The sequence below is a fragment of the Camelus ferus genome, chromosome 4 (assembly GCF_009834535.1).
Source record: "Camelus ferus isolate YT-003-E chromosome 4, BCGSAC_Cfer_1.0, whole genome shotgun sequence".
NCBI classification, from domain to species: Eukaryota; Metazoa; Chordata; class Mammalia; order Artiodactyla; family Camelidae; genus Camelus; species Camelus ferus.
This window is the reverse complement of record NC_045699.1, coordinates 64578775-64603894: the sequence shown is the minus strand read 5'-3', so window position 1 is coordinate 64603894 and position 25120 is coordinate 64578775. Positions and strand designations below refer to the sequence as shown.

At 34.8% G+C, this 25120-nt stretch overlaps 1 protein-coding gene and 1 pseudogene across 5 annotated transcripts in view; one reads left to right on the top strand and one right to left on the bottom strand.

The window, feature by feature from the left end:
- Window positions 1-25120, bottom strand: part of RABGAP1 (RAB GTPase activating protein 1) — a 134616-nt gene that overhangs the window by 29523 nt on the left and 79973 nt on the right. For 4 of the 5 annotated variants that reach the window (XM_032478374.1, XM_032478372.1, XM_032478375.1 and 1 more), the window contains 2 exons: window positions 6553-6666; window positions 2552-2626 (listed from right to left, as the gene is read on the bottom strand). In XM_032478374.1, coding sequence (XP_032334265.1) covers window positions 2552-2626; window positions 6553-6666 — 189 coding nt within the window. Of the gene's footprint in view, window positions 1-2551; window positions 2627-2891; window positions 3825-6552; window positions 6667-25120 lie in introns of those variants that run through there. The other variant, XM_014555689.2, reaches the window with a different exon arrangement.
- Window positions 11375-13426, top strand: LOC102517807 (annotated as a pseudogene).

The window sequence follows — 25120 nt, the reverse complement described above, 5'->3', positions numbered from 1 at the left end:
TTATAAATGTACACTTATAATAATATGTACATCTTCCATAGCTTTATGGAAAAACATCTCCCTGAGAACCTGGCAAAATGTCTAGCTTTCAAAACAGAAAAAAAGCACTGGAAATATTATTTAAGGCATGGTGTGTGACTGTAGCAAGATTTCCAAATGTCAAGAAGGTGGGTGGGCTTCTGCTGAACAAGATGATGGAGGTGGGCTGAGCAAAGAAACCACTGGGAATAAACAGAGCTAAAGAGCAAATCAGACTAAGTAATAAATGAGAAAAGGATAGCAAACTATTGTTGGAAAAGTAAGGGCTTTTGGGGCAAAGGACCAGACCTTTGAGGTCTCTGTCATGGAAGGCAACTTCACTTTTCCACACACTGAGGGAGACTTGGTCTGACAGAGAGGCATTTCTGATGTTACACAGCACATTTGCTCTTACTCTGAAACAAGCACTTATTTTAACATGATGGTAGTCAGCACAGAGCTCAAACCAAGACATAGTGGATTTGAATGGGAAACCCATTTTAAGAGCTGTGGTACTTAGATGGGGATAAATGTCCTTGGACTAAAGTTGAGAACAAAAACAAATCACCTAGGCTTGTGAGACTTAAATATAAAGTCTGATTAAAACAACAAAACAACATTTTAAAACTTGAACTCTTGTGGAACGTATTAATTAGCCTGCTGGTGGTAATAATCATTTCACAATGTATACTGTATCAAATCACCACATTATACACGTCATATATACACACAGAGAATTTTTATTTGTCACTTATATGTAAATAAAGCTGAAAGAAAAAAAATTGACCTCTTTTTATCAATGTCATAGCTTTATCGTTACCTTTGTATACCTACCCATACCAACAAGCGACATTCACAGTAAGATACAAAGTGGTTTTATTTTACTTGTATTACAACCTACACAAAATGGCTTAGACCTCTTCAAAAGCTTCCTCATCTTAGAGAAACAAAATCTAGACTGTGTGACCTGGCCTCCTCAGCTCCCCTCTCTCTAAGCTGGTCTTGTTGGCCTCTCTAGCTCCTTCCCTTTCTCCCCATCACTCGTGACGCTCCAGTCACACTGACCTTCTCTCAGTTCCTTCCAGATGCCAAGTTTCCCCCATTTTATTCCCTTTGCTGGGAATGCTCTACTCTCCACCCTCTTGCTTTTAAAATAGTTTTATTATTTTCATAACAATGTTTTTAAAAAAGGTAAATGATACAGAAAAATACAAGAGAATGGATACCTCTTCTCATTTTTCAGGGTTCATCCTAAAGGTTACCTTCCCAGAGAAGCCTGTAATCTAAATGAGGCTCCCTTGTTATAATCCTGCATCAGACTGTTTACTATATCTTCATAGAGCCAGTGAAATCAGTAATATACTTGTGGATTTTTTTACCTACAGCTAATCAGCTTCACTAGCTCTGTATCCATGAGGATTGTCCAGGACCATGTCTGTCTTACTCACTTCTGATCTCTAGCACAGTTCAGACCGTAACAGGAGCTCAAAAACTTTCTGCTAACATCACCTGTGTGGTATTTTTGCCAAGCATTTTAACTTGAATCATGAGGAAATGATCCAACAGATCAAGAATTTGGGATGTTTTGCAAAACAATTTACTTGAATTTTTCAAAATCGTTAATGGTATGGAACACACAAAAAAAGGCAAAAGGGGTAGTTTAGATTAAAAGAATGAAGAGAAATGACAACCAAATGCAACACCTGAATCTTCATTGATCTTGGTTAGAAAAAAAAAAACTATAAAGACTTTACTGAGTAAATAGGGAAAATTGAATGTAGGCTGTAAGACATTACTGAATCAGCGCTGAATTTCTTAGGCATGATTGCCATATTCTGGTTATGCCCTTTGGAGATAACACACACAAGTATTTAGGAGTGGAGTATCTCAATGTTTGCTACTTATTTTCCAAAAATAATTTCAAAAAATTTTTTTTCAGTAACAGATAAAACATGTGCATGTGAAAAAGAGGACAGTGAGAAAGATGCAGAGAAAGAGAAAGCAGCGTGGAAGAACATTAACTGATAAATTAGGTGAAGAGCATGTGGGCGTTCAGCTTAACATTTTTTCAATTCTGCTGTGGATCTGGAAAAATATCAGTAAGATGAGGGGTAAATGTCTTTGCTGAATGAATGAATGAACGAATGAATGAATAAAACAGCACCAAAGAAAGCCAACTTCTCTGTCTCCCTCCCACCCCAATACATAAATCTCAAAACAAAGACTGGTGACAGCAGCTACTTTAGAGAAGATAAGATGTCCCCAATAAGTTCAACCAAGACTAAAGTTTATCCAACCATCCTACTAATAAAAATGAAGTCCATCCCTGTACTAATTTTCAACACCGTCATTTATTCTTCCCATGTTTCTCTTTCATGATGACATTATATTAATTTAAGGGAAAGGTTTCCAGATATGAGTTAACACTCATGCCCTAGAGTCTGGTCAAAGGCAATATAAAACCTAGATCAAGTCTAAGGCTAGTGCAAGCTGAAGCAGGACATGTGTAAATCACAGACACCCAATTACTCACATGAAGAAGCAAAACAGCAGCAAGAAATGACTGGCCCTGGCAATAGCCAATCTCTTCATCATATACAGAATAAGCCTGGGGGAAAAAAACAACAACACAGGAGTTGTAAATGAAAGCAGTCACTCAGCTATAGTTGCCCTATAGGAACTTGAACATGGGAACCTCGAAGATGCTACCCACACTCCACTGTGGCATTCTGATGATCAGGAAGGATGCAAACATTTCTCTTCAATTCCATTTTTTCTTTACAATAAATAGGACTGTCACAATGCCACTTCCTGTAGCCAAGGAGTGGTAAGATTAAGTAAACCCATTTCAGCACTAAAAAAATTTTTCATACCTCCTTTCTTTGCTCACGCTTTCCCCTCTTCTCTGTCTGAAAAATGTGCTCTTCCTTTAGGCTCCAAACATATTCCATTCCCCCAGGGTTCTCTCTCTTCTCGGTACTTCCATGGCACTTGCTACAAATGCATGGTTGTTACAGCACTTACCACACCGCATTTTAAACGTGCATCCTCTCTACTGGATTGTGAACTTCTTAGGGGCTGAGGTGATGTCCCTATTCAATCTAGCCAGCACCTCAACACACAGCAGGCAATCACTAACACTGTTAATGTTATTCATTTTTCTTTCTGGGAAAAAATTTCTTGGCAAAGAAACCAAAATACAATTCTTTCCACAATGCCAGTAATAACTTTTCTGATAAGAGGGACTCCTCTGAAACCATTCGTGGGTTCCTTCGGAATTTTCATTTGTATTTTTCTTGGCAGCAGATGATTACTACTCATCTCTTATTAACATTATCACAGAATATTGATATCAAACATTCCTTATGGTTTTCTTTTTGGTTCTTTAGTAGTTTTTCAGAGTCTTGTTTTTATGAACAATATTTATAGTTTTCATGTAAGCTGTGGTGGAAAGGGGAATTTCTACAGATTCAGGATGCTACTCCCTGTTTGACAAATGTAATTCCAATGAAACTCCCTTTATTCTTCGCTTACTTTTTGTGCCAAGGTTCCTCTGCGTCCCAAGAAAGCAGTTTAGAGATGGGTTTGTTTACAATTCAGATCACTTAGCAAAATGTGATGCCAGTGCTTATTAGATGACAAGTTAATACATACATGAGGTTTTATCATTAGCTTTTGGTGAAACTATAGCTTTAAAACACACCAGGCACTCACTAAACACTATTAATGTTTATATACATAATCATGCTTTCAAAAATTTAAGTAGAATTCAGCATCTCATTATATCCCTCATTTCATCAAAGCTTATCTGATGAGAAGGCAACAGAACAAGAAACACACTTTCCCAAAGACAAGATGTACAGAGGGATTTAGAAATAATCTGTTTATAATACAATGAGGCACCAGTTTGCACCTATCAAATTAGTAGAAATTAACAAGGGTTAATACCAATTTTGTTAAGACTATTAAAAACTAGTATAATATATCCCAACACAGCTCTGTGGAATGCAGTTTGACAGTATCTATGAAGGTACCAATCAATAGGTGATTGGTCAAGAAAGCAGAGAGGCATCAGAGTTAGACAGAGTTGGACTGAAATCTTACAAATGCTCTCTACAGCTGGATCGTAGGACCATTACTTATATTCCTTATTTGTAAGATGAGAATAATCATAGTATTTACATAATAGAGTTAATGTAGTATTCTCAGTCCTCTCAAGTAAAGTGCTTAGCAAATGGATTAATCAATTACGTACTACAATGAAAATGTACGGAATTTCTGTAAGTAGAAATGGAGGGGAGCATTTTTCAGGCTCATGGAAAAGCTGGAAGGAATGCATATAGACATTAGAGTACATAATACATTTGGGAAATGTTTGGAATATAAGGTTCATGGGGCTGTGATGAAATATGGGTAAGAAAAGGCATTTTATTAATTCATCAACATTTACTGAGCACCTACCATATGGACAAGTGCCACAGATACTAACATATGTAAGAAATGATTTTTGCCCTCCAGAACTTCACAGTTCAGTTGGCAAGTTTGACAAGTAAATCAACCAGAGTACAGTGAGAGATTCAATGTGGTTGAAGCATAAAATATTTCGGGAATAAGCCCAGATACATTACAAAATGCCTTTAATACTAAGCTAAGTAAGAATCTAGGACCAGGAAATGAACTAAGGAATTTTGATTTCATTCTGTGGGTTAAAGGAAGCACTAAAGGTTTTTGGTGGAGGCCACTAAAATGATCCAATTTTAGGGTCAACAAAGAGCATCTAATGAATAGGCAAGAACCCAAAGGCAGGGAGACTAATGCAAGGCAGCTTTTGTAAAAGTGCCAGCAACATATGACAGAGGTCTGTACCAGGGTAGTGAAGAGGAAGAAGTATGGCTAAAAGAGACATCAATCATATCAAACTTAACATGGCCAATGAAAGGAACTGAAAAATAACAGAGAAATTACTATATCTTTAGCAGGACAATGGCATGGGGGAAAAGGATAATTATTTTTAATTTAAAGACATACAACAACTAAACACAGTATGGATATTGCAGGATTCGGATTCTAACTAAATGTATAAAGACATTTTTAAAGAATCTGAATATAGAGTGGCTACTAGATGGTATTGATGGAAAATGATGGATGCTATAGGTGGATAATGATCTTAACTTTTTAGAGATATTTGGCGAAGAGTTTAGGATTGTGATATCTGAGATTTGCTTTAAATTACTTCAGGAAAAATTTTTAAAGGGATAGATGAAGCAATTGTGGCAATATGTTGATAAATATTAAATCTGGGTAGGGATATATACAAATTCATTTATACTATTCAACTTTTATGTATGTTTGAAACTTTTCATTACAAAGTATGTTTTTAAAGGAACTCAATTTTTAGACCTGTTTTGTTTGATGTATTTGAAAGATTTTTACATGGAGACCAACTGGCAGCTAGAAATTTAGGCCATGAGCTAATGTAGATTTGGGACATCTGTGCATTGGTGATTGCAGAAGCTTTGGGGGTTAAAGGGCTCACCCAGAGAGACAGTTTAGAGCTACAGGAACCACTTGAGAACCTAGGGGAAGGCTTCTGTTCCAGGAGCAGATAGAGAGAGATAAAATAATGAGGGAATCAGTTAAGCTGTTAGAGAAGTGCATGCTTAACCAGGAGGGTAAGAAGTTAGAGCAGAGAGTGCTGCAAGGAAGAACACCATGAGAAGGAAACTATAGTACAGTGGAATCAGGAGTAAGAGACCAGAGTCAGTGAGCACAGGGTTTCTTTCTGGGACATTTTGCAGTAAGGTGAGAGACAGCTGAACTGGCTGTTTAAGTGGGAAGCACAACTGACAAGGGGTTACAAAAGGATGATCAGAAAAGAGGATTACAAACAGAAATTATAGCTTTGTGCATCCTATGGGGAAAATAAAATTAAACCCAAGAAATATTTCTCTAAATTCGAAGTGCCCTTATAGTTTAAAGCACCTAGTTTATCACTGGAGAACTTGTCCATTACTGCCAGCCTGTCATAAAACCAGTTGTTAGTTTTAACTTCTCAATGATAATATTTAAGTTCCTTAAGGAAATGTCCAGTGTCTTGTCTGCATTTCCTATATGGTAGAAGCTAAATGGGCACCTGATTAGTTTTTCTGGGAAAAGACTAAAGACTAGCTCTGAGGACCAAGGAAGCCCAATTCATCACTTACAATGAGAATACTGTAAGTGAGTTTGCAATGTTATAGGACTCAGAGGCTTGTAACATAAAACCAACTTGTAAAAGCCTACATATGGATTAAGGGACTGTCAACTGGAAGTCCTAATTAAAAGGGTAAATAAAAGAAATCCTACCATGTTACTTTTAATTATTTCCTGTTCATTGTGAGTCTAAAATTGTGTTGTTACTTTGAGTTTTACAAAGACTTCATTTTTGCATTATTTAACATGAAATACAAATTACATTTTGTAATTACCTTTTGCATAAATGCAAAGAACCAGAATCACCATTTAAAAGTGGGTCTTTTTTTTGACATCAAATACCTTGCATATTTTATATAAGGAATCTTGTCCATCTCCTCCTGTGTCCTTAAAGTAGTCATGGGCTGGGAATGTCCGGTTAATATCACGAGTGATAGCACTGTCCTGGGGAGACTCCTGTGGAAACACATTAGGAAAGAGAAGGTTTACTAGTCAATCAGGCATGTACTTGTCTGGGCTTATACAACAAGGTCTTCTCATTTGTATGCCTGGAAATGCTGTAGGGACATACATACACATATGCATGCCCAGAGTTACCGTGTCTTTGGGGAAGCAAAAGCAGAAACAAATATTAAGGAAAAAAAAAAAGACCAAAGAAAAGCAACTTGTTTTACCCTATACACATATGTATATGCCATCCCTGCTGCAAGGAAGAGGGAAAATGCGATTCAAAATGGATTTCCCACAGTAAAACAAACTAATCTCAAAAGAAGGAGGCAAAGTGCTCTCTTTAGAAAAACTGGGTATAAAAATTCCTGCTTTAAATGAACCTTTGGAGGGGGAGGGTATAGCTCAAGTGGTAGAGCGTGTGCTTAACACGCATGAGGTCCTGGGTTCAATCCCTAGTACCTCCTCTAAAAATAAATAAATAAACCTAATCCCCCCCCCCAAATAAATAAATAAATAAATAAATAAATAAATAATCATTTGGCATGAACCCATGTGCCAGGTTCCCAAATGGAAAAGAGAAGTCCCTTAATTGGGGTTTATCCTAGGGTCAAATGGCATTAAAACCTCACATAGCAGTCTACTCAATATGAAACTAGTCTACTAAATGCTATGGATTCAAGCAAGCTATGGGAAAATATCCCTTGCTATTACCAATGGAGAAAAACTGTTTTCTCTTCTATAATGAGTTAACTAAAACTGAACAAATGTCAATAATGTCAGCAAACCTTTCTAATATACACCAAGCACCCAGCTATTTCTAACATCTTCCTCTTATTACATTTTACTTGCTCATGGGGTAAAGAACAAGAGCACAGAAACATAACCTTCTATTTTAACAATGCACTGTCTTCACAGCCAAGACGATAGACTTGATTCTCCTTGGTGAGATTACATCATATTCAGCACACCATACAAGACTTTGATATTCCTGCTTCAAGATGAAAAATTCTTGTCTGGTAATTTCTCTAGCCTTTCAGGTAATCATGTTTCCAGGGCCATAAATATTTTACAGTTGTGGGATTTGAACTAAATTTACATTAAAAAGATTTTTCTTATACTGAATAAATTTGACACATAACATTGTGTAAATGTAAAGTGTACAGATTGTTGCTTGTGATACATTTATATTACTATATTGTAATTGCTGCTGTAGCAATATTACATTACATAATTATAGTACAAGATTACTGTCTATATTCATAAAACTGTGCATTAGATCTCTATAGCTTACTTACCATTCACTGCAAGTTTGCACCCTTAAATACGATCAGTCTTATCCCTTCAACCCCCAACCCTGGTGAGATGACTAATTTTAAAGCCTATGCTGTTTCTTAACCTATAAACCATTTAAACCTTCAAAGACATTGCCAATCTGCTTTCCAAAGAGCTTTACTAGCATACTACTAGTTTTTGATGTGTTACTAACAACAGTTAAAGCAGCTCAGATCTGTGGTGATCCCTGACAGGACAAAATCTATGGTGAAACCTAAAACTACAGCAGCTATTTGCCTGGTGGCAGCTTCCAGTCTGTAGCACATGGAGAGAGAACTGAAACAGAGAAGGGGATAGGGAGTGTCTCTGAGCTGAGAAGAGAGAGAGCAAATTCAGGGAGGGCAAGGTAGCTGAATTTATAGGTCAGAGTACTGGAGAGGAAAAGCTGAACAGAAAGAGAGCTACAGAGCCGTCTAGAGGGATCCCTATGAGTCACGGAATCATAACAGGAAAAAAAAAAAAAAAGATGAACTGGACTTCATTAAAAACATGAAAATGTAAGCCATGCATAAACTACCTATAAAATCTATATGATAATGGAGTTCTGTTCTGAATATATAACTCTTAAATAGGGAGACAAATGACTGATTTTAAAAAGGGGGAATGGTGGTAAAAGACTGAATAAATACTTTGCAAAAGAAGATGTACAGTTGGAAAATAAGCACATGAAAAAAATTCAACATCTTTAGTCATCAGTGAAATATCAATCAAAACCAGAAGGAGATTCCTCTCCACACCCACAAAATGCTAAAATTAAAAGGACCCAATGTACTGAAAGTCGGCAAAAGGGTGTGAAACAACTGATAACTCCCATACATTGCTGGTGTGAACGCAAAAATGGTACAAATACTTTAGAAACAGTTTGGAAGTTTCTTAAAGAGTTAAACATACACTTACCACACAGTTCAGTGATTCCATCCTAGGTACTTATCCAAGAGAAATGAAAATATAAATACATGCAAATATGTGAACTCGAATGTTCATAGCACCTTTATTCATAACAGCTAAAACTGGAAACAATACAAATGTGCTCCAACAGGTAAACAGGTAAATAAATTGTAGTACATTCATAGAGTGATGAAATACTACTCAGCAATAAAAAAGGGAAAACTTACTGATATGTGCAACTTGGATACATCTCAAAAGCACTATAGTCCTGACACAAAAGACTATTTTCTATAATTCCATGCATATGAAATTATAGAAAAAGCAAAAATCCTAAGTTATAGAAAGCAGATCAGTGTTTGGAAGAGGCTGGGGCTAAAGGGAGGAGAATGATTTTTAAGAGACATTACAGAATTTTTTGAAGTGATGGAATTATTATCCATCACATCTGGATGGTAATTAAAACATACTGAATTATTCACTTAAAACTGGTGAATTTTATTGCATGTAAATTACATCTAAATAAAAATGATTTCAAAAAGGAAAAACAAACAAAGAGGGATACTTATACAATTGAAAAAGAGACCCAGGATGATTTAAGTAATCTACATTAAGAATTCCCAGTACCAGTTTTAGCTATACATACCTAAATGATGAAAATGATGTCAATCCATCTTTACCTTAAGGTCTTAAAACCAGGGGCATAGCTTAGAGTCAGACATACCGGGGTTTGAAAGCTGGCTCAGTTTCTGACTTGGCTACATAACTTCAGGTAAGCTTCCTATCTTCTCTGGCTAGTATTATCTACCTTATAAAGTAGTGAGGATAACGTTAAACGTATTTATAAATTATAAACACGGGAAGAGTTTCTGGCATTGTCTGACATGTATATAAGACACTTCATAAAAGTGAAAGCAAGCAAAGTCTCCAGCACTGCTGAGAGCTGGGGCTGTCTGAACACACACTCTTAAACAAACACACATTCACACATACACATGCACGCACACACACAACTGATATACAGAATACACATATACCTGATTCCTAGAATATTTTTACTTTTGTATATCTTATCTTCCCTATAAAACCATTTCATGTAGTGATAGGAACTGTGATTCGGTTCTGTAACTTCCATAGAGCCCACCAGCACAATGCACTGCACAGTCAGTACTTGATAAATATATGTAATCAAAGTCCAAAAGCTTCTTTAGGACGAGTAATGGCAATGCTCATGTGGTCAACAGCTCTCGCCCCAAACCAAAATCCCTAATGCTAATATTTATTAATTCAAGACTCATGTGAAAGCAACCTCAACTAAATCAGAAAAGAACCTTATTAATTAAATAAGTTAAGACATTTCAACTAAATACCTGAAAAAACTAAAATTGCTGTAATGATTGACTCATCAGTGACTTCCAAATGGGTCAAATGCAGACAAAGAGAAAATAACTGTCATGAGAAATAGAACAAAGTAAAGACTTTGGGTCCTTTAGCTGAAAATACAAAATAAATCAAGTCATTCTGAAATAATCAAGAGAAATGACAAGAAAAGGGAGCCTATATCAGAAATATATGCTACATGATTGTGGGTTAATTTTTATTCAGCCTAGAATATGTGAATCCTCTTGAACTCAGTTTTAATTTTAACAAACACACAGAATGTGAAAAGCAACACAAAGAAAAAACCACAGGCATATAGGGAATTAAGAAATCTGAAATAATCTCTATTTCATGAATACCTCAACCAACAACAATGGGCCATAAACAGTCCTAGCTTTAATTTTGAAACCACAGCAATGATAAAAATTTTTGCGCTCCTAGCACCATCAAGAGAAAAAATGATAAACTGAACTTCATTAAAATTAAATTTTCATGCTTATAAAATTCACCATTATGGAAAGAAATAGACAAGCAGTGCATATATTTGAAAAAGGAACTGTACCCAGAGTATACACAGAACTCAAAGCAAGAGACAATCATAAAATAGACAAAAACTTGAACAGACACTTTATAAAAGAAAATACACAAATGACAAATAAGCATGAAAAGACAGTTACCAAGACAATGCCTATTAAAACCACAACGAACTAGCCAGCCAACAATGTCTGCCAAGGAGAATAATTTCCTGTGCAATGCTACGAGGGGATACTACCTGGAATAGAGAGTAGTTCAATCAAATGGAGAATTGGAAACTAACAATTATAATTTCAAAGCATTGAAGGAAGATGACCCAAAGCAGCATTAAGCAGTTTCTGAAAGTTTTTGGAACTTGGAGGGAAAAAAAAAAAAGAACGGGACTTGGAGCACTAACACAATGATTCAAATTAATTTCACATTGACAAAACTTTCTAGAAATGATGAACAGACACGTTACTGATCTATATTTGGAGTGCAACTACAAGAAATCGTCCTGAAAAAGCTGTTAACTCTATTCTTGAATTATATCTCCATTGGAATTATATTTCCATAAGAGAATTCTAATTTTTAAAATGTCAGGATGAATTAACTTTATGAATTTTATGAAACAACAATGAAGTTCTGAAACATGCTAAGAATGAGCGATTGTGGCTTAAGACAAGCATGAAGGTTAGAAAATTATATGAAGAACTGAGAGGAATATGGAAAACTTCAAAATATTTTATGCCAGTTATACCAGTCACATTAGACTGATGAGGACAGTAACTTGAAAAAGGATATACAGTAATTAGAGATACATGATTTGGAAATTTGAATGCACACAGAATGGGAAAATAACAAAAAACTTAAAAAATTCTGTAACTGGTCAGTTCTCATCCATCTGCCATCCCTCAAACCATTTGATCATGGGAATCATCAGAAAAGTAAGGGGTAAAATGCCCTTGAGATAAGGTGACTTTGAAAAATTCACATGCTGAATTTTTGAAGCCTTCAAGAATGATAATAAATTGAGGAGTTTCATGTGAACCACTTGCTTAAAATATTTAGGCTTAGGAAATATGCTTAAGAACTTGGGAATTTATTCATTTGACTTGCCAGAGGCCAAGCTGTACAAAAATGATCCAAAAATTCTAACAATGATGAATTTAGTAAGTTTCTATCAAAATAATGACATCGTTAAATTTGAAACGATTCTGAAAATAAATCACAGTAACATTATGGATGATTCCTTCCTAAGAAAACACAGCAAAGAGCTTTTGCAGAACATTCAAACCCAAGTGCTTATAAAATTACGGTTTACACCACAATACACAGTCCTTTTACTTCTAAGGAGTTAAACACAGATGCAGTTGACGTAGGGAACTCGTTAGCACAAGGCCTGTTGGATGACACTACTCATTGCCAAGTTGATTAAGTCAACCAAATACATCCTCTCACCACACTGTAGTGAGTAAAATGGCTTAACAGAAGTTTTTTACAAATGTACTGAAGGCAACTGCGCAGAGACGTAAACTTTAATAAAGAACAAAACTACTGTAAGGTGGTATGTCCTGAAAATTATTGAAGTAATGGCAGAAATAGTTATCTTTACCAACTAGTTTTGTTTTGGCTGCTTCATTTATCCCAAGCTGCTTCATTTATCCCAAGAAAAACAGCTTTAATCTCCAGAAGAAAACAAAAATGCCATATATAATTATGCAGTAGCAAATTTTGCAAACTTTTTCTGTTAAGAAAGAGCAAGATGGCAAGTATTTTTGGCTTTGTGAGCCATGCAGTGTCACAATTACTCATCCCTCCCTTTGTAGAGCAAAAGTAACCAGAGACAATATGTAAATAAACAAGCATTTCTGCATTCTAATAAAACTTTATTTTCAAAAACAAGAAGCACACTGGATTTACTGCAGTTTGCCAAACCCTGTGCTAAATATACAACACAGTATTTGTCGTAGGCAACTTGACCAGAGAAGATTTTTGTAATGATTTTGAATACACTGGCATGCTACTGTTAATTTTGTATGTTTTACTTTCAGAAATTCTGTTACAAACAAGCTGCCATATCTTGAAATGCATATTCCTTTAAATACTTTTTTAATGTAATAAGGAATGTTAAAAATGTTTACTACATTTCACAAGTCAATTCTCTGAAGTCTGTATTTCTGTATTTGCAATGTAGTAAAGGTTTAGATGAAACCCTGTAATTATAGTGGTATACTGTCCCTTACATCTTAAGCAGCAATACAAACGGTATATACAGCTCAGAAATTCTAAGCGCACACACGGAACAATATATATATAGACTGGCAAAAATAAAAAGACAATAACACACATTGCTGAGGATATGAAACAACTGGAACTCTTAATTGTGGCTAATGGAGGTGTAAAATGATACAACTACTTCAGTGAATTACATGGTAGTTTCTTCCTGTAAAGTTAAACAGGTATCTACACAGACCCGGCAATTCCACTCCTGAGTATCACGTGGGAGAAACGAAAACATGAGTTCAAGAGGAAAAAATGTACAAAAACATTCATAATAACCTTATTTGTAACTGCCAAAACCTAGAAACCCGAACTGTCCATTAACAAAAAAAGAGATAAATGATTATTCATATAATGAAATACATATATACACTGCTGGAAATAATTTCATTAAAAACCGATACACTATAATAACAGTACTTTAAAATTTTATTCACTAAACAAACACTGAGAATTAACATCTCACACCAAAATCCAAATCTTTTTTATTTCCCTTTCCTATACTCCTGCCAAATGGAACTAGTCATTGTTCCCCAAATAATACCCCAAATTAATGCTATACCTTATTGCATTTTAAAAGGAAAAAACTCTAACCTTTTGTTGTCTTAGTATAATAACAAACCCCTTTTGTTTTCTTATTTTAATAAAACTCTTTTTGCTTCATAATAATAATAACACTGAGGGGAAGTAAGAAAAAAAATAATTTCACAGCTCAGAAATAACTAGCTAATGTTTGGTGAGCATATGCATAACTTTTTATATAACTACTTTTATAAAATGAGTTTACACTGTTTTGAAAATTAATTTTTACTAATTGTCAGATGTGAGCCTCTTTTCCTGTTATTCGACAGTTATCCCACCCTGGCATTTTTAATGCAAAGTAACCTGTCACATGACTCTACCATAATTTACTATGTCTTATCTCCAACTTTGTAATATTTAGGCTGTTCTCCTTTTGCTATAAACAAAGCTGTAGACTTGTGATTCTTAAGGGAGAGGAGATGGTTTCCATAATCACTCCATTCTCCCAAAGAATAAGCATAACTCCTGTGTTTTGAATTTTGAGTTATAATGCAAATTTTCCACCAGGAAAGTTGTACCAATTTACACACTACATTGGTAGTACCTTCACAGCAACAGCCCTGCTGTTCTGGAATAGTCACTTATGTACTTATCTAGGCTGCCTTCTAGTCTATATATAAATAAGAATTGGATCTAAAGTTGCAAAGAACTATATATAAAGTTTATTGATTCCATCCTATTCTAACTCCAATGCATTATTTGCTAAACCTACATGCTGACTGACTGAAAAAAAGGCACTATCATGCATATACTTCCTTGTCCTGTCAGTTGAGATGGCCTAGAAGTAATAACACCCAGTAGCAATGAAAACATCGAATGTCAGGATCTTGGTTTCTAATACCATTTGTCAATAAAAGGAAGCAAGCTCCTTGGAGATATGGCTGATTCTAGGACCGGGGCAGGAAATTTACAAGATGAGCTTGGAACATCTAGAATTGCCAGAAAAGGAAGGAAGCACTTTCACCCTGACTTCCACAACAACAACAACAAATAAACCTACAATGATGGGAATGTGTCAAAAGGGAAATATGAGCCAAATAGAGTTCCTAGTAGTCAAAGCTGGAACAATCTGGGCAAAAAAATTAATGAAGTAGTACTGGATTATAATCTAAAGTATAAAATAAGGATTCATAAATCTGTATGTAGACATCCTGCCCTCAGGGAGGGAGCCCATTCCTGAGTGGACTGTGTGCAGTGTCTTCCTTTGGAAGAGTACAGTATGAAAAGAGGGGAAAAAAGAGTAACTTAACAGTAAAGAAATCTGACAATCATGACCTCAGTCAGATGATCAAGGTTAAAAGCCACAGTAATGTCATGTTGATATTACATATCCTTGACGTGATGTAGTGAAAATGTGTTCTCCTTCCCTAAAACTCATAACGTTACGAGAGAAGAACATCAGAAAATTCAACTGAGGGGCATTCTATAAAATACCTGACTAGTATTCCCTAAGGCTGCTAAAGTCATCTAAAACAAGGAAAGTCTAAGAAATTGTTACAGTCACCAGGGCCTAAGGAGACAGGAAGCCTAAATATAACACAGTATCCTGGATGGGATGCAGAACAGAAAAAAGGACACTAAGTAAAAACTAAAAAAAATTTAAATAAAGCATGGACTTTGGTTAATAAAAATGTATCAGTATTGGTTCATTAGTGGAAACAAATGTACCATACTAATGGAACATGCTAACAAAAGGGGAAACACTCAGGGTATACGAGAACACCCTATACTATATTCAGAGTATTTCTGTAAATCTAAAACTGCTCTTAAAAATATTGAAGGAAAATATTAAAAGAAAAAAAGGCATTATCTCCTTATTATACAATACAGACATTTAGGATTAGTGAGACTAAGCCACCCAAATTCACATATCAGTAATGATTTGCACTTATTAGACACCCAATAAAACGCTGGACTACATTTGTAGAATAAAACCAGTGTAATGAATGCTGTTGGGTACAAGCTAAGTAGTAATAAAAAAGGAGGCTCTATTCATATAATTGATTTCTAGATGTCTTTCTTGGCCCCAAGTCTTATGCTCTTTTTAATCTACATGAGAAAGCAATAGTGAGACTTTGTTACTGTCTTAAATTTTAAGGCTCCTCTAATACAATTTGTGTGGAGAAAAATCTAAGGAAATGATAATATTCGTGCTGTTTTCTTCTCCTATCTTGGTTTTGAAAGTCGTCCATTAGTTCAAATCACAGTGGTACCATATTCTGTAATTTTTCTGGATGACTATTTTTAAACCTTACTGTGAGAATTGGCTCACTGGGTAACTTCTCAGGATTAACAAGGTACTGGGAACTGACGGAAACCCTTTGTATACACACCCTTTGTAAACTTAAGTTGAAAAATAGAAAGCTAAGAATGGCAGGAAGAAAAAGAAAGTACCCAAACAAAGAAAATGCAGTGGAAGGCTGCCATGAGAAATAACCAGCATAGGGAAGATTATTATTTCCAAAGTAGCCTGTTGCCTAAAGAAAAAGTTAGATCTTCTTAAGACTATCCGGAATGTTATAAATGCTTTGTTAAAAGCCATCATGTAATACTTCAGAAAACAAAATAAAACAAACATCACCAAAATTCCACTCAAATCCATCATACCATATCCTATCTTTACAATATGTTTCATAGAAACAAAATAATTTTTTGGTTACATTTTGCTCTTTAAAAGTCAGCTATATACTGTCAGAAGTGATTTTTAAAGATTTAGTTTTTAGACTCCCCTAGGATTAAAAATTCAAAGGAAAAATGACGGAGTATAGCTCTGTGGTAGAGCACTTGACTGCAAAAGAAGGAAAATGAAATTGAAGGGGTACTATGGCTAAAAGTGAATAAATGAGAACTGGAAACCTCTTTGAGGCAAAATTATTCTTTCTTAATTGCATGTAACTTGTCATTTAATTTCATGTGTTTTGGAAGTAGCAGAACTGCTTAAATGAAAAGATGAAAGATAAGTCTATTTTAAGCCTATGAAAATAGATGTTCTTGTGTTTGGGCAAGATCGAAATGGGCCCACAAAAACCTGCAAAATCTGGAAATTTTATTTCAATAGGTCATGTTCTAATAGCATTTCTAATTTGAAAGAGCCAAAAAAAGTGATTAAGAAAAGAACAATTATCTTGTCTCTTAAACAATAGCTTTGTCTTTTAAAACCAAAGACTGTATCCATCTTAAGGAACGTTTCACAGTAATTCTGACAAAATGAAAAGGTATGTATGGTATTCTTAGCCTGAGATTTAATAAACAGACACATGGGTTACCATAAATTCTCTGACACAGAATACAAAATACAAAGTTTTGTGTGTATTTTTCTAAGAGCATTCTTAGATTTTAACAGATTCACTAGAATGTGAAGTTTCACAAGGGCAGAGATTTATTTTGTTCACATGCATCTCTAGCCCGTAGAAGAGTACCTGACAAATGGTACGCACTCAATAAATATTTTTTAAATAAATGAATTCTCAGGGGATATACGATACACATAAGGTTCAAAGCCACTTACTTCCCATTGACAAATTCACTTTTACAGACTTAAAAATAATTATTTAAGCTACAATAACTAGAGCTAACAAAGATCTGTAGTCATTGTGTTAAGCACCTTATATAACAGATAAACCATACAGATCGACCTATACTAATAAGCCCCTGAGAATAATGTGGAAAGAAGTTAAATCACTTGGCAAGAAAGTGAGGAGCTGGGACTGGAACCCCACTGGTTTGGCTTTCTAGTCCACATTCTTAACCCAAATAAAACTATAAAAGTGAAGAAATTCTCTTACCAGTAGTGAGTGGCATTTATAATTCCTAATATATTTTTAAAAATGCTTTTGTCTTTTAGACAAATAACTACAATCAACATGACACAAAACTTTGAAAGTGTGCTTTGTCCTTTTATTCATATGAAAATGCTTCCTTGGATGAAGGCTGTTCATTTTATTAAGAATCAGAAATAACTAAGGCTCTAATAACAGAGAAATATATGATGCTCTTAAACATAAAAACAAAGTGAAAAAAATCTCAACATGTGGCCCTTCTATAAATTATTCAAAGACAAGACATTTTCCCTAAATGCTAGGTGGCCTCCAACATGTATCTTAATCAATTTAATTTTTTAAAAAACTCAGTAATATTTTAAATATTGTCAGTTTTATTTTTTGATTTGGGCTGACCACTAGACAGATGTGTTTTTAGACCATAGTATCTCAGCCTCTCAAAGAAGCACCTTCATGAAATTGTGCTACTGGCACGTGTTGAGACACTGTTAAAAAAAAAAAAATTGCCATAGAAAGCTTATATTCCATGATGGTAAGGACACCTCCTCTCATATTACTCGGTATCCTTATCAGAAATTCTGTTTCTCCTAAAGAAATACAGATATTTTTTCTCCCATGGACAATGACTAAATGTCCATTTTCATTTTGGCCTCAAGGATCCTCAGAATCAAATTTGCGGCCCAATCTTAACAGAGGATGTCATGGCTATATTATCATCTCTGTATTATCTTACTGTTCTACCTCCACTTTCTAAAACACTTTCTTATTTACATTTTCCTACTTTGTTGAATTATAAATATTTTAAGTAAGGTACTTCAAAACCTTAGTAATATGAGGTACAAACAAAGCCTTTCAATTCCATTTCATAGTTCAAACAACAAGAATTCTAGAAATAAGTATCTGATTAAAGGGGTCACTTAACACTGACAATGCAAAAACATCTTTATCTTAAATTCAGATTTTAAGAACATAAAAACATGTACCTATGCAAACATAGTTTTACTTGTTCCTATGTGACTAGCACCACTGATCTTCAAGTTAGTTTTCTTTCAACTTGAAGGGCTGTTATTTCACACCAATGCAATAGCACAAATTTTACTGGAAACCAGATTTGTGGGTAGATATTGCCTTGTGTATTTATTCTGGTGATTTGCTCTTAGAGACAAAAATCATAATTCTAGTAAAACTGTCACTGAATAACACTCAATAAAGACTTTAAAAGCTCAACCAAAAAGACGTAAGAAATTGATCTTTAACATATTTAAATAAGTGAAATAAAATTTATAGGTATTCAGTAATTAATGTTTTTAAATTTCCATTCCAAACACATCAAACACAGAACAAACTGTAACTAGATTTCCATAAACATAGAGGTAATTGAAGGCTTTTCAGAATCTGGCCACAACTATGTGAAGACTGGAACGGGACATTTAACAAAAAACTAAGACGACAGATTTTAAGTGCTTTACCTAGGCCACATAATGTAACAGACAGAACTAACTATAGGGTCAGGCAGCTCTGTCTCTGAAAACTGTCCCTCCCTCTTGCTAAATGTGTGATCTTGGACAAGTCACTTAACTAGTCTGAGGCTTAATATCCCTATCTGTAAAAATTAATGCAATGGTCACTGCCCTGCAGAGTTTATGAGAAGCAAATCAAACACTGCATGGAAAGCAGGTAGCATAAGGCCCTATACATCAGTGATAGCTCTTTCCCATCAGATTTGATATTTATGATCCTGGCTTATTTCCAACTTGGGAGAGGGGCCAAAGGACAAAATGTGTATTTGGAAGATTTTCCCGTGTTTGAAATTTAGTGAACTGTGAGGGATGTGCAATTTTAGATAGTACTCAGTTCATTGTATACTACGAACATAACAACTTACTTTAACCAAATGAAATTATAAAGAAGATAAATCAGGCAGCAGAAAAACTGACACAAAACATAAAATGGTGCAATGACTTAAAAAAAAAAAAACCTATGAACCATGCTAAACACTGTAAAGCTCGGTATGAAATACCTTGCTGATTATCTTTTTTTTTTTAAGAAAATCATTTCTCAGAGGCAAAAATCCACTTTGGTTTCTGTTATCACTGACTCATTCAGTAAAGAGCTCTTCCATTTCAAGACAATCAAATACCTGTACCAACACCCAGTGCTACTAATCCTTCTTTACTCCTTTTCCCCTTCCAGTAAGAGAACAACTTAACCCAAACAAGCGCAACAAAAAGATAGCTATGTACTATCATCAATGAACTGCCAAAGAAATCTTTATTGCAGAAAGCAGACTCCAGAAGCAGGCTCCAGAAATGTCTGCCAAGTAAGTGCCTTTAACTTTAAAATACTTTAGCACACTTATCAGCTGAATGGTTATGTATTTATTATGTTAAATCTGTATCTCGAAAGTAATAGAAAATTAGGTGACTTCTTCAGAAAACACAGCTTTTAAATAAAATAATGTACTGCTATCACATTGTTTCAATCCAAATATGGCATTATAGTGCCATTCTAAAAATAAATCTTAAGTCCCATGTGATATGCAGCCTTTTAGCTATGTTCATTTCCTTTTAGGGCTCAAGTTTCCCACAGGAAAATTATTCAATGTTTGGCAAAACTGTCCCAAATCATGTATAGATAAGGCACAAATGCTAACTGCACTGTCACTTTTTTCCTGCTTTGCTATTGTTGATTCTCCTTCACAGTAATCCAGCATGGAGAGGCCCAAGCAGCAGGAAATACTTAAAAACTTCTACCTGACAAAAGTTAACATGAAAGCGTCATTTTGATCAAAAAGGCAATGAAGAGGTAATTTATGAGTCAGTTAAATCAGAAGATACAAAATTATTATACACTAAGTCTTATTCCAAACATATGTCTCTGGTAACTGCGATGACTTCCAAATATACAGAGTCATATTTCAAATACATGTCTCTGATAACACTGATGAATTCCAAATACTTATTTCAACTGTATTATTTACACTACCAAGCAAAACTGCATATCAAATGCACTCGTACTACATCTCAATACAGACTGTATTGTTTGACTCATATTATTTGCTTAAAGATTTTATAAGGCATTATTTGCTAAAGAATAATATCTCAAAATCATTCACACTCATACACACCTCACACACACACAAAATCAAGACCCATCTCTCAAGCTCTTTTTTTATATAGCCAAATCAAATTATGATTTCTAAGAAAATGTTTACGAATGTTTCATAATGCTAACACTCAGCTTTACTTTAAAAAGCTAGTTTGTTCTGAAAATAACAAGCCTTAAGTCAGAGATTTAAGTGTGCCTGAGTAACAAAAATATATAGCAGCTGTAAAATGGCTAGAAATAGTAAAATGAATTTACAACTCTGTAATAGAGTTCCTTGCTCTTATAGTTAAAAAAATGATATGAGAAGCTGTGTTTGAATGATACTAATCACAAACCTGTTCCTCAGTGAATTGCTGAACTCATTTAGAATTCTGTACGAAGTCTGCATTCACATACATATTCATAGTTTATAGGTATATGATCTGGGTTTCAATGTTTATTTTAATTACATATATTTTATTATTTTATTTCAGGTAAAAATGGTATTTCCTTGAGCCCCAATATATAAGAAAAATCATGTTTAAGATTTTAATTTTCCTACTAAAGAGCTAATCTTAAGAAACAATTATCAAGAAAATTATCTAATGGTTTAAAAGCTATCTTAGTTCATCATTAAAATATAAAGCTATAATTAGTCTTTTTTCTACTAACCTAAAATTTAACAGCATATAGGTATAATACCAACCAAGGTCTATTAGTATTTATAGAGTAATGCTTATCACATAGGTAGTAAGAGCTCTCAGAATTAAATTCTTTTTATATTTTTCTATTTAAAATTCCTGGGAAACAGCAACTTTAAAAGGTTCTGGATAAGCAATGATCTTCAATTTAATTAAGCAGAAGTTTCACCCTCCAATCTCACTAGCAGTGCAAATAATATAAGTATCAATGAATGCATTCTAGAACTATGCATTTCATATATTTTCACTTTCCCTAACAAACATTTCTGAGGTGACTGCCAGTGACGAAAAAAACTTTCTAACCAAGTAAGACTTTTCAAATCTTAATTTGGTTGAAAGTACCAATGGAAAGACTATTTTTAAAACTTTTTATTTAATACGTGTCAAAATCTGAACACTTCTTCCCTTTTTTCCAAAGCTGCTGGAAACTCCCATCTTCTAAGCACTTGACCAAAGTCGAACAATCCTTTGGACTTACTTTGGTGTCATGGCTGAGTCTAAGGGAGGTCTAAGACTGGGTTCCTGACCCAGTTCTGCAGCTAATTTACTTTGTCACTACTCTTGGTCTCCCTTTCCCCATTTCAGAAAAAAAGAGTCTAGATCATGACCTCTAAGGGATCTTCTAGCACTGTCACTTTAGAATCCTATATTTATGTTATTCACCTACTCAAAAACCTTAAGTCCATCTCTAGTTTCTAACTAGAGTCAAATCTCTTGGCCATTTATTCCAGACCAGATAGCCCCAATCTATTTTTCTGACCATACTCCATTACACCTCAGTTTGAAACTTCTGGTTTATCCAAGGCGCCCTACTCACATGGAAGCTAACAGCTCCTGCCAACATGTACTGAAAGCTTACTGCAGGCCAAGCACTGTGCTAAGAGCTTTACACACATTAGCTTGTTAATCCTTAAAATACTTGTATGAGATAGTGCTATTACTAAGAGGGATTGTGTACCTTGTCCTAGGTCTCACAACTAATAAGTGTCAGATCTGGGATTCAGACCCAGGTCTGCCTGCCTCTCAAGCATATAATTTTAATCACTATGTATTATAATATGTAATAATAATAAGTATGTAAGTAGCCCCTCTTCATTCAGGCCTTTGAAACTTAATACACCCTTTGTCATAGTTTAATTTTTTCCCTAATACAACTCATTTTTAAAGTTCAATTAAAGTGATACCTCTTTACCACTTCAGTCCCAAATTTCCTTTCAATTTCTAACCTATCTTAATGTAAACCCTAAAGACTTGTTCCTTGATAAAGTACATCTAAATACATGTATCTGAATGTCCGAGAATTATATACGACTAATTCTCCTGCAGAACATGCTATAAAAGCAGGAAAAAATATATAACACATCAGTATTTTGATGAAGCAAACCATCAAGACAGAACTTGAGGGGTTTATGAACCCTGAGAGGAGGCTCACCAAGCCCCTCCACATTCACCCAGGGCCTTTCCTCTGAGGCTATATGCTGATTTGCAGCAGGTCCTGAAAGTCACTGGGAGATTCTGACTCCCAAGAAACTCCAAAATATAACAAAGAAATAACAGTAACAATCTTTTACTGAGCTTCTATGATGCCACCATGAACAATTCTATACACTTAAGATGTGACAGTATTTAATTTTCACAATAGTTCCAACAAGGTGATTAATCCCATTTTATACAGTACAAAAACAGGGGCCAGAAATTCCAAAATCCATGCTCTTTTCACTACTTTCCTCTTTATCTCAGAAAAAAAGTGATCCAAGAGTATAAAGTAATTATAGTAATAATGTAAAGAATTTTACATTAATGTAACACGCATCTGATCTTGAACTGACTTCTATAATGTTGGTGTCATTCTTCACTTAAAGATAAGTATCCTTCTGATGTTCAGACAGATTAAATTACCTAGTAAATTGTCAGAACCAGGATCTTTTAACTTTATTTCCAGTGCTCTGTAGGTTACACATACATTCTTAGTACAGTGATGTTAACAATATATGATGTTAACATAATCTAAATAGGAATGTTTTTAATGCCATGAAGAGGGAGAATTTTTAAAAATGAAAAAGCCTTTTAAAGTCAGATTCTCCTCCCCAGGGGCCAATGAAGACAGAGACCCACAAACGGATTTTTTTGGTCTAGCTATAAATAAATGGCTCTGACACTGGGGGTTTCCCCAGTCTTTCTGGAAGAAATTTCAAAAACAAATTATGCTGTTTAATGCTTAACTTTTGTTTTCTCTCTAAAATACTGTCTTATTAATTCAGTTCAACAAATATTTGTTGAAAGCTGAGAGACATAATATAAAGTTTTACTCTGAAAAGAATCCTTCGTATTTTGTTCAAAGGCAATGCAATCTTTTCATAATAAGCCAATAAATATTTCATTAAGTGACTACAATCGTGGTAATTTAACATAAAGATGTGTTTTTTCCTTGCTAAAGGCTTTCTCTTGTCATATGTTGTTTGGTAACTGTAGGCCATTTTATTAGGGTCTTCTGTCTATTGATCCTTTGGGTTCCTTTAATCCTGCCCTGTTGGATACTTTATGCCAATCTCATTCAAGTGCGGGGGGTGGGGAATAAAAGCATAGAAATCTTACTCTACCTAGAGTCTACTACATCACATATACTACCTTCTAAGGAAATCTAACACACACCTCCTTACCTATGAATATCACACAGTAATTTGCATTTCTCTTGTGATCTCATAATGCCAGGTCTTATACATACTTGTATACCAGTATACACATACTCATTATATCATACATATACACACACATTTGTTTTCATGGAATCCTTCCCATGATGTCAAAGAAGATGCTTTTCAGTATCTGCTGTAGTGGGAAAAGGGAGACATTATTAAATAAGCGACTTTCTCTTGACACTCATGTTTTCAACAAGGTATCCTAGTTCTATCCCCAGCTATGCCTGGCATCCAGAATGTCTGTGGTTCAACCTCCAAAGAGTAAGTCTCCAATCTTCTGCTGGGATGATGAAAAACCAGCTGCCTGCTAGAGCCAGTTTGGGATGTGGATTTAAGGTGGTGTGGAGTGGAGAGTAGGGGTATGGGTATCTAAATGTTCCTTCTATAAACTAACAATTCTTCAGTTTTCAGCTTCATAATACTCCCCACCTGTAGAGGCATCTCAGGAATCCAATTCCTAGATATTTACTGGGTTTTATGGGCAGATCAGCTTGCTTCTTTTTGTCCCTCCCTCACTTGACTTCAGAATTCAGTTCTGCTGAGTCAGTTACCACTTGTCCACGGGTTTCTATATTCCAGAATTTTGTTGGCTTTATTCATCTGCCATCATTTCTGCACTTCTCTTTGTCCATATGTATTATACTTTCGCTGTACTTTATAGCAAAGTTAAGAGAAATGAACATGTATATTCAACCTGGTGTATTTAGTAGAAAATCTGCCACATGTTTTTCAAGTCTGGGAGTCAGCTAATACATTGATAAAAGTTTCTTAAACTCTCAAAGCCTAAATTTCTTCACCTGTAAAATAGAGATACAAAAAAATAACTACCTGAAAGGTTTCTGTGAGAAATAAATGAGCCATAAAGACCTGGGTTTGAATCCCAGATCTTCTATTTATTAACTGTTCAACTCTGGCAAGTCTAAATCTCAGTATTCTCATTTACGTAATGAGGTTAGTAAGAGTCATTAGCTCATACAATGTTGGATGGATTAAATAAGGCAGTTTAAAAAATTCTCCTGAAACACAAGAAGCTTCAGTTAACATTTATTTTGTTGCCCATAATGCTTTCTACACCTAAGATTATACACACAAGCACACATACACAGCACCCCACTTCAGTCTATTTAAATGTTATTCAGTACTTGGCTGAGTGAAGCCAAACTCCAACTCTTCTGCAAAAGCAACATGATATAATAATAAAGGGCAATGAATTAGGAAG